Source organism: Microcebus murinus, chromosome 27 (assembly GCF_040939455.1).
Source record: "Microcebus murinus isolate Inina chromosome 27, M.murinus_Inina_mat1.0, whole genome shotgun sequence".
Classification (NCBI taxonomy): Eukaryota; Metazoa; Chordata; class Mammalia; order Primates; family Cheirogaleidae; genus Microcebus; species Microcebus murinus.
In genome coordinates, this window is record NC_134130.1 from 3,913,408 (window position 1) to 3,922,685 (window position 9,278).

The 9,278-nt window shown below is 55.9% G+C and overlaps 1 protein-coding gene across 1 annotated transcript; it reads left to right on the forward strand.

Annotated features, from left to right (window-relative positions):
• Positions 1–5,682, forward strand: TUBB4A (tubulin beta 4A class IVa). The gene is made up of 4 exons (XM_012761701.3): positions 1–148; positions 674–782; positions 892–1,002; positions 3,881–5,682. The coding sequence occupies exons 1-4, from the start codon at positions 92–94 to the stop codon at positions 4,936–4,938; spliced, it is 1,335 nt and encodes a 444-aa protein (XP_012617155.2). The 5' UTR covers positions 1–91; the 3' UTR covers positions 4,939–5,682.
• Positions 5,683–9,278: the final 3,596 nt, after the last annotated feature.

The following is a 9,278-nucleotide window of genomic DNA, read 5'->3' on the forward strand; positions in this document are numbered from 1 at the left end:
CGCCGCCAGCCCCGCGCCGCCGCCGCATCCACCCGCCGCCGCCGCAGCTCCCAGCGCCCGCGCCGCCGCGTCCGCCAGCAGCGCCACCACCATGCGGGAGATCGTGCACCTGCAGGCCGGCCAGTGCGGCAACCAGATCGGCGCCAAGGTGCGCGGGGAGCGGGGGCGCCGGCCGCAGGAGGCGGCCGTGGTGGCGGAGGGGCCCAGAGCGGGGTCCCCGGAGCTGGGGTCTTTGGGGGACCGGGTCCCCGGGAGGCCAGCACCCCAGGGACGGTGGGGGAGGGGTCGCCGCGGACAGGGCCAAGCCGGGAACAAAGAGGCCTCTAGGAGCGGGACCGGCCTCTGTGCGCTTGCCACAGCTGGCCTCGCAGCTGGACGACTGTCCCCTCCGGGCGCACAAAGAGACCCCGCCCTTCCCCCCACCGCGGGCCGCAGCCGGGTTCGGGGCACCGGCCGGCTCGGTCCGAGGGGCTGCTGACTCCGCCGCACCCCGCCCCCACCGCTGCCTTCTTGCTGCCTCATCCTGGTGTCAGCACCGCCCTGCCTCTACGTCCCCCTCTCACCTTGCCGGGGGCGGGAGGCAGCCAGGGAGGGGGGTCAGCGGGGGTGCGGGGAGGGCCTCGGCCTGGCCACCTGCTCCAGGTGTCTCAGTCCTTCCCACCACCCCCGCCAGTTCTGGGAGGTGATCAGCGACGAACATGGCATCGACCCCACCGGCACCTACCATGGGGACAGTGACCTGCAGCTGGAGAGGATCAACGTCTACTACAACGAGGCCACAGGTAGGGCGAGGGGGCACCTCCCGCCTGGGGGGCGGGCAAGATGCTCCCAGGCGCCTGCCTGCGGGGTCCTGGCCGTCACCAGAGCTGCCCTCCGCCTGTCTCCCTGCAGGAGGAAATTACGTCCCCAGAGCTGTCCTGGTGGACCTGGAGCCGGGCACCATGGACTCAGTGCGCTCTGGCCCCTTCGGCCAGATCTTCCGGCCTGACAACTTTGTGTTTGGTGAGTCCCCACCAACGAGCCTCCCCATCCCTTTTGCTTCCAAATGCTTGATGAAAACCTCTACCTAGCACCCACGGGGTCAGCACTGGCAGGGCCCTGATGGGGGACACCCAGGCCACCATGGGAGCCCTGGGGAGCAGCGGGAATCTAAAAGGTACAGAGGGGGCTTCAGGGAAGGCTTCCTGGAGGAGGTAGCATTTTAATTCAACAGTCTGAATGGGAAGCAGAATGCCTGGGTGCGACTCCCACCCCTGCCACTTCATGCATGCAACAAAATAGTAAGCACCTACTGCATACTGGGCCCTGTTCCAGAAGCCGGGGATACAAAGGAAAACCAAACAGCCCCAGTGCAGCTCACATCCTGGTAGAAGGAGCCAGGCAACAGGATTTTAAAGAAGTAAAACTCAGCCACTGATCGAGTTGGCTGGGTGGCTTTGGATGGCTTCCTTAACCGTCCTGGGCCTCAGTATCCTCATCCTGAAAGCAGGGGTTATAAAATGCCTGCTGTTCAGCATTGCGAGGTTTCACGCTGTGAATGTGGGTAATTTTGAACAGTGCCTGGCACAGGGAGAGGGAAAACAAGCATTTGGTGTCATTTTCATTATCACTGTCACCATCTGCAGCCTAAAAGGTGAGTAGGACTTGGTTTGGCCAAGCAGCAGTGCAGAGCCAAGAGATGGGAATGACATATGTGAAGGTGGTGGGGCGTCCACACCTTGTGACAGTCCTTCCGGGAAAGCTCTCCTGGGCCAGGCCTGCCGTGCACACGCACACATGCGCCACACACACGCTGGACTCAAGCCCCAGGCTCCACCCTGCCCCAGCCACTCTCCTCCTCCGAGCTTGGTGGCTTAGAGTTTGGGGTCTAGGAGGATTGACAAGACAAGCTGTGTGACTTTGGACAAGTGACTTCCCCTCTCTGATCTATACGAAGGGTCCAAAGGATAACGATGCACCTGTGTGGGCATGGTCTATCATAGGTCCTCGGGAAAGGGGTGGGGAAGGATGGAATGAGGTTGGCCAATGGGCATGAGGGATTCTAGGATAACCCCAGGGGCCAGGGGTGGAGGACTCACAGTTGGGCCAAGAGTTCTATGGCCTCTGGGAGGTGAGTGGGCGGGGGGGGGGGGGGGGGGGGGCCCAGTGGGGCAGCCAGACCACGTGGTTCCTGGCTGCCCCACTCACTTGCAGTGTGACTTTCTGCAGGTGACCTAACCCCTGTGCCTCCGTTCTCTCACCTGTAAAAATGGAAGTAAGAGGAGTGTGTGCATGCTTCGGGGAGTTGGGGAAAGGAGCCAGAGACGCAGGGCATGCCCTGCATTTAGTGCAGTTGAGATGCTCGATGCAGTCAGTCTTTGAGGTTCATCATTCTCTTTTGGAAACACCATACAGATCAGAGAGGGGGCAGTTAGAGATGGCTTCCCTGAGGAGGTGACATTGAGTAGAAACCTGAAAGGAGGTGAGGGAGGAGTCATGTAAGTACCTAAGGAGGAAGCACCCCAGGCAGAGGGAACAGCCTGTGCAAAGGTCCTGAGGCAGGACCACACCTGGCATGTTTGAGGCACAGCAAGGAGGCCCGTGTGGCTGGAGCAGAGAGATAAAGGGAGGGCAGGGAGGGGACAGGGCAGGTCGTGCAGGGCCTGGTGGGCTGCAGGGAGGACTTGGGCTTTGACCCCAAGGGAGGTCGGAGCCATGGAGGCCTACGGCAAAGAGGAGGGGCGGCACCTGACTCAGGTGCTCGCGGGTGCCCCCTGGTGGTTGTCACGGGGAGAACAGGCTGTGCGGTGAGGGTGGGAACCTCATTTATCCAGGCAGAGGAAGAGATTAGAAGAAATATTCACAATAACACCAGCCAATCTTCTCATACTAACCCTTGTCATCCTGGGGCTTGTGAGATTATAGGCAATGAACATGATTAATAAGAAAACATAGGTTTGTCAGTGCTGTCGAGAAAATAAAGCAGGGAAGAGGAATAAGAAATGGGAGGGAGGCTGAGCTCAGTGGCTCACACCTGTGATCCCAACCCTCTGGGAGGCCGAGGTGGGAGGATCACCTGAGGTCAGTAGTTCAAGACCAGCCTGAGCAAAATCAAGACCTGTCTCTACAAAAATTAGAAAAATTAGCCAGGTGTGGTGGTGTGCACCTGTAGTCCCAGCTGAGGCAAGAGGATCACTTGAGCCCAGGACTTTGAGGTTGCAGTGAGCTACGGTGATGCCACTGCACTCTAGTCCTGGTAACAGAGCAAGACTGTGTCCCTCCTCCCCACCACCATCCCCCGCCCAAGAAAGAAAAGAAATGGGAGGGGTTGCAGCTGTGCAGAGGTTGACCAGGGACAGCCTCCTGTAGGCTAGCAAAGTCCTGCAGGTGAGGGAGGGAGGGAGCTTGAGGAGGCCTAGGGGAACAGCAGGCCAGGCCGAGGGCACAGCCCGTGCAAAGGCCCTGGGGCAGGACCATGCCTGGCGTGTTGGAGGCACAGCAAAGAGGCCCATGAGGCTGGAGCAGAGTGGGGAGGGGGAGAGAGGGAGGAGGGGAGTGGTGAAGAGAGGAGATGGGGCAGATCGTGCAGGGCCTGGTGGTCCTCAGGGAGGACTTGGACTTTTAATGGAAGTGGGGAGCCGTGGGATGATTTTTGAGCTAGGCTGGGGCGTGATTTGATTTAGGTCTTCCTAGGATCCTCGTGACTGCCGGGTACAAAAGGGCAAGGATGGAAGCAGAGAAAACAGTTCATCATCATTAATTACTGACCCTTTGATCGCTATTGTTTTTGCTGCTGTTGTTATCATTCAACTGCTGGGCGCCCTGCAGGTGGCGGGGAGACAGGGCTGAGGGTGGGGTCTCCCCGCGATCACCTGCGCGCCCCCTCCCGTCCCGTCTCCAGGCCAATCCGGCGCCGGCAACAACTGGGCCAAGGGCCACTACACGGAGGGCGCGGAGCTGGTGGACGCGGTCCTGGACGTGGTGCGCAAGGAGGCGGAGAGCTGCGACTGCCTGCAGGGCTTCCAGCTGACGCACTCGCTGGGCGGCGGCACGGGCTCGGGCATGGGCACGCTGCTCATCAGCAAGATCCGCGAGGAGTTCCCCGACCGCATCATGAACACCTTCAGCGTGGTGCCGTCGCCCAAGGTGTCGGACACGGTGGTGGAGCCCTACAACGCCACGCTGTCGGTGCACCAGCTGGTGGAGAACACGGACGAGACCTACTGCATCGACAACGAGGCGCTCTACGACATCTGCTTCCGCACGCTCAAGCTGACCACGCCCACCTACGGGGACCTCAACCACCTGGTGTCGGCCACCATGAGCGGCGTCACCACCTGCCTGCGCTTCCCGGGCCAGCTGAACGCCGACCTGCGCAAGCTGGCGGTGAACATGGTGCCCTTCCCGCGCCTGCACTTCTTCATGCCGGGCTTCGCGCCGCTCACCAGCCGCGGCAGCCAGCAGTACCGCGCGCTCACCGTGCCCGAGCTCACGCAGCAGATGTTCGACGCCAAGAACATGATGGCCGCCTGCGACCCGCGCCACGGCCGCTACCTCACGGTGGCCGCCGTCTTCCGCGGCCGCATGTCCATGAAGGAGGTGGACGAGCAGATGCTGAGCGTGCAGAGCAAGAACAGCAGCTACTTCGTGGAGTGGATCCCCAACAACGTGAAGACGGCCGTGTGCGACATCCCGCCGCGCGGCCTCAAGATGGCGGCCACCTTCATCGGCAACAGCACGGCCATCCAGGAGCTGTTCAAGCGCATCTCCGAGCAGTTCACCGCCATGTTCCGCCGCAAGGCCTTCCTGCACTGGTACACGGGCGAGGGCATGGACGAGATGGAGTTCACCGAGGCCGAGAGCAACATGAACGACCTGGTGTCCGAGTACCAGCAGTACCAGGACGCCACGGCCGAGGAGGGCGAGTTCGAGGAGGAGGCGGAGGAGGAGGTGGCCTAGGCCCGCCGCCTCCGCTTCCTGCCCCGGCCTCCGACCTCTGACCCCTAGACGCCCGCTCTGGGCCCCGGACCCCGACTTCCTCCCCGCCCCTCAGCCCTACTCCTGCGATTTCGTGAATGCCACTTTGTCCTGACCCTGACAACGCCTTTGGAGCCCACTTCACCTGTGATCTTGCCTCACCTTTGACCTTTGACCTCCCTTTGAGCTCTGCCACTTTTGACACCCCCAGGAGCCCCGCTTCGCTCCTGACCCCATAGACCCTGCCCTGACCTCTTCACCTTTGACCCCCCTCATAAACTCCCTTTCACTTCTAGACCTATAAGCCTTGGTTTAATTTTGATGCCTCCCTCTGAGCCTCAACTTCCCTTCACCTTTGACCCTGAGCCCCAGCTTCCCTCTGACCCCATAAACCCTGCATTTAACTCCACAAGTCTTCCTTCACCTCTGACCTCTTCTTCACCTTTGACCTTCCCCATGAACCCCATTTTGACCCCTCCCTCTGAGCCTCACTTCACCTCTGACCTTGCCTCACCTTTGACACCTCAGGCCCTAGCTCCCCTCCGGTCCCCCATACCCCCCACATCCTCCCTGACCTAACCCCCCTCAGCTCCTGCCCCCTTTGGCTTACCTGGGGCGGTGGGACACCACTGGCACCCATGAGGAAGAGAGGCTGTCCCCTCTGCCCTCCCCACCCTCCTCTTCCCCCCCTTACTCTGGATAAATAAATTAATTGTTGTCTTGGAAGCTTCTCCTAGTTCATTTATTTTTCATCTCCTTGTGCAGCTAGCAAAGGCTTTTCCCTGCAGGGTGGGGGTGGGTGCGGACCTCTCACCTCTGGGCGGGAGAAATGGTAGGGAGGGACAGAGGTTTTGGAGTCGGACAGACCAGGCTATGCCACTGATGGGCTGGGCGGTGTGGAGTAAGCCATTCGCTCTCTCAGAGCCTCGGTTTCCCCACCTGTAATATGCTATCGGAGGTTTTTCCCCAGGAATCCCACACGCCCACCACAGGGTTGTTTGTGAGGATCGAGGAGACCTTGGGGACACAGAGTAGGTGCTCATCGACAGAGCTGCTGCTGTTCTCTGCGAGGCACCTTGCAAGTAAGGAAGGCAGGAGGAGGAAGCTCTAGGGAAGGGTGCCAGGGAGACGCCCACCTGGGCTAGCCCCTGACTGGGAGTCCTGCCCGAATAACATTGTAGCTCACATACACGGAGCTCTACAGTGTGCCTGGCTCATGCCTCGGCTCATGCAACCCTCACAACCACCCTGTAAGGTCTGAGCTTTTATCCCCTTTGATACTAAGGTTTAGAGAGACAACGCTAGTATCAGTTAGCTTTTGCTGTGTAACAAACTATCCCCTAAAACTTAGTGGTTTAAAATGACAACACGTGTTTATTTTGCTTCCAAATCTGCAATTTGAGCAAGGGCAGGGCAGGTCATCCTGCTTCCTATAATATCAGCTAGAACACCTTAGCCAGAGGCTGAGGAATCTACTATCGAGGTGGCTCACAACTGACTGGCAAGTTGGCAGCAACTATCAGCTCAGAGCTTAGCGGGAGTGGGTAGAAGAGAATCCTCAGTATTTCTCCACGTGGGTCTCTCCATAGGCTACTTGGGCTTCCTCACAACATGGTGGCTGCATTCCCCAAGCGCAAACGTCCCAAGGGAGCAAGGCAAAAGTAAATGCAGAAGAAAAATGGATTGCTTTTATGACCTAGCTTCAGAAGTCACATACTGTCACTTCTTCCAGACTCCTCATCAAGGCAGTCACAAAGTCCTGTCCATATCCAAGGGGATGGGATACAGGCTCCACCTCTTGAGAGTAGAGTGGCAAGATTATAAAAGAGCATGTGGGATGGGACATAGAACTGTGGCCATCTTTGGACATTGCAATTTGCCACCCAGAGTCACCTGCCCCTGGTCACATGGCTATTGAGTGTTCAGCTGGGATTCCAACCCTGCCAGTTGAACTCTAGAATTCTCATGCCACTTTGTCAGCCAAAGTTCGGTGTGGGGAACTTTCGAGGTATATTAAGCAGAAAGGAATTGAGTACAAGAATTTATGGAACCTTGGCCAGGCACAGTGGTTCACACCTGTAATCCTAGCACTCTGGGAGGCCAAGGCGGGAGGATCACTTGGGGTCAGGAGTTCAAGACCAGCCTGAGCAAGAGCGGGACTCCGTCTCTTCTAAAACCAGAAAGAAATTAGCCAGATAACTAAAAATATATAGAAAAAATTAGCCGGGCATGGTGGTACATGCCTGTAATCCCAGCTACTCAGGAGGGTGAGGCAGAAGGATTGCTTGAGCCCAGGAGTTTGAGGTTACTGTGAGCTAGGCTGACACTACAGCACTCTAGCCTGGGCAACAGAGTGAGACTCTGTCTCATAAAAAAAAAAAAAAAAAAAAAAGAATTTATGGGGCTTGCAAAATCACTGGAGGGGCTCAGACAGTAGGCTGTAGGCCAGTGTTTCTCAAACTTTACTGCACAAGAGAATCACCAGAAAATAACTTGATAAAGCACAGCTTCCTGATTCCACCCTCAGAGTTTCAGATTCAGTAAGTAGGTCTGGGGGTGGGGGTAGGGGAGGCCAAGACTGCGTTTCTAACAAGCTTTGCAGATAATACTAATAATGTGCGAAGGAGACCACACTTTGGGCAGCCCTGTAGGTCACGCTCCCATCTCGATACCTGATAGCTGAGCCACCAGGTAGCTGCTTCCTTTCCACAGTAAGAAACATGGAGGCTGCTGCCAGAACTATGACCTGGAAATAGGTCCAGTGGAGAAAATTCATTAACATAAAATCCATGTCTCCACAAATGTGCTTCTCAGCAAAATACTCACGCACGCACCCAAACATGGGCTCACTTCCACTTTCTAAATCTCTCATGAGCATTTCCCATTGGTAGAACCAATACTGTAGCCAGGAGTGGAGCTGCAAAGGCATCTGGGAAATGTAGTTTTTTTAAAAAAAAATTCCAGACTCTGCATCAGGTAGGCAAACCAGGGAGAAAGGTAGGTGGGAAGGAGGGATGCTGAGAGACAATCGATTATGTCCACCACATGACACGAGACCGCCAGACCCAGGCTAGGGTCCCAGCTGTCGTACAAGCTCCCACCACAGCCAGGAGTAAGGAGACGTGGAAGGAAAACATCTTGGACACCAGGCTACAGCAACAACCTGCTCAGCACGCCGGGTACGGCACTCCTTTTAAATCCCCACCCAGTGGATTTGCCATTGGGTATTTGTTTGGAATTAAAGTTCAAATATAAAAAAAAGTCCTTGGGAGACCCAAAATTATGAGAGGGAGAAAGAGAATCCCTGAGGTCTCTGCACCCCTATTCTTCAGAACCCAAACTCTGTTCAGCCTCATCCACCTGCGTGTTAGCTGGGACTTTGGAGGGGTGTGTGTGTGTGTGTGTGTGTGTGTGTGTATGCGTGTTTTCACATGCTTGTACATGTTCCTCCCTTCTTGATCTCCTACAACATAGTGGGGGTCGCTTATGGGTATAAGTATGTGTCCTAGTGACCCCTTGTGCCTGGCATGTCTTGGGGTATCTGGGGATAGGTGAGTGTGGGTGTGTCTATGTATATCCGGTTGTCTTAGATACAAAATACCATTCAAGCTGCTATAACAACATACTTTAGACTAGATAATTTATATTTTTCTTTCATAATTTTTTCCAGATATTTTTATTGAAAATTTTTTTCAAACGTTAAGGGTGTTACCGAAAGTCTGATACTTGTCCCCACAGCCAAACAAAGAAGAAAGAACAAGGACAAGAGGTTTTGGGAAAAGGAAAAAGAAGTTTATTCATTTGCCAACAAATGAGGAGGATGGCAGACTCTTGTCTTAAAGTACCGACGTCCTCTAGAGTGGATAATTTATAAACAGCAGAAATGCACTGCTCACAGTTCTGGAGGCTGGGAAGTCCAAGATCAAGGCACCAGCAAATTCAGTGCCTGGCGAGGGCATCTCCTCCTAGATGGCGCTTTCTATGTGTACTCAGGTGGCAGAAGGACAAACAGCCTCCCTGAAGCCTGTTTCTTAAGGGCACTAATGCCGGTCACAAGGGTGGAGTCCTCCTGACCTAGTCACCCCTCAAACGTCCCACCTTTTAATACTATTGTGTTGGAGATTTAGGTTTCGACATGTAAATTTTGGAGGGATACACGCATTCAGATCACACCACTAGTCCACCAGACTGGGTGAGGTCATAGACAATGGAATTCTGGCTGTTTGACTGTGGGTACAAGGCAGTTTCGCACCTCACAGTGTGACTGTTGTATTTTTTTTTTTTTTTTGAGACAGAGTCTCACTCTGTTTCCCGGACTAGAG

Bases quoted from the DNA above. Each gene is read 5' to 3' on its own strand.
- TUBB4A (XM_012761701.3), top strand. From the start codon at position 92: ATGCGGGAGATCGTGCACCTGCAGGCCGGCCAGTGCGGCAACCAGATC. The intron at 149-673 runs GTGCGCGGGGAG...CACCCCCGCCAG, and splicing joins GCAACCAGATCGGCGCCAAG to TTCTGGGAGGTGATCAGCGA. The intron at 1,003-3,880 runs GTGAGTCCCCAC...TCCCGTCTCCAG, and splicing joins GCCTGACAACTTTGTGTTTG to GCCAATCCGGCGCCGGCAAC.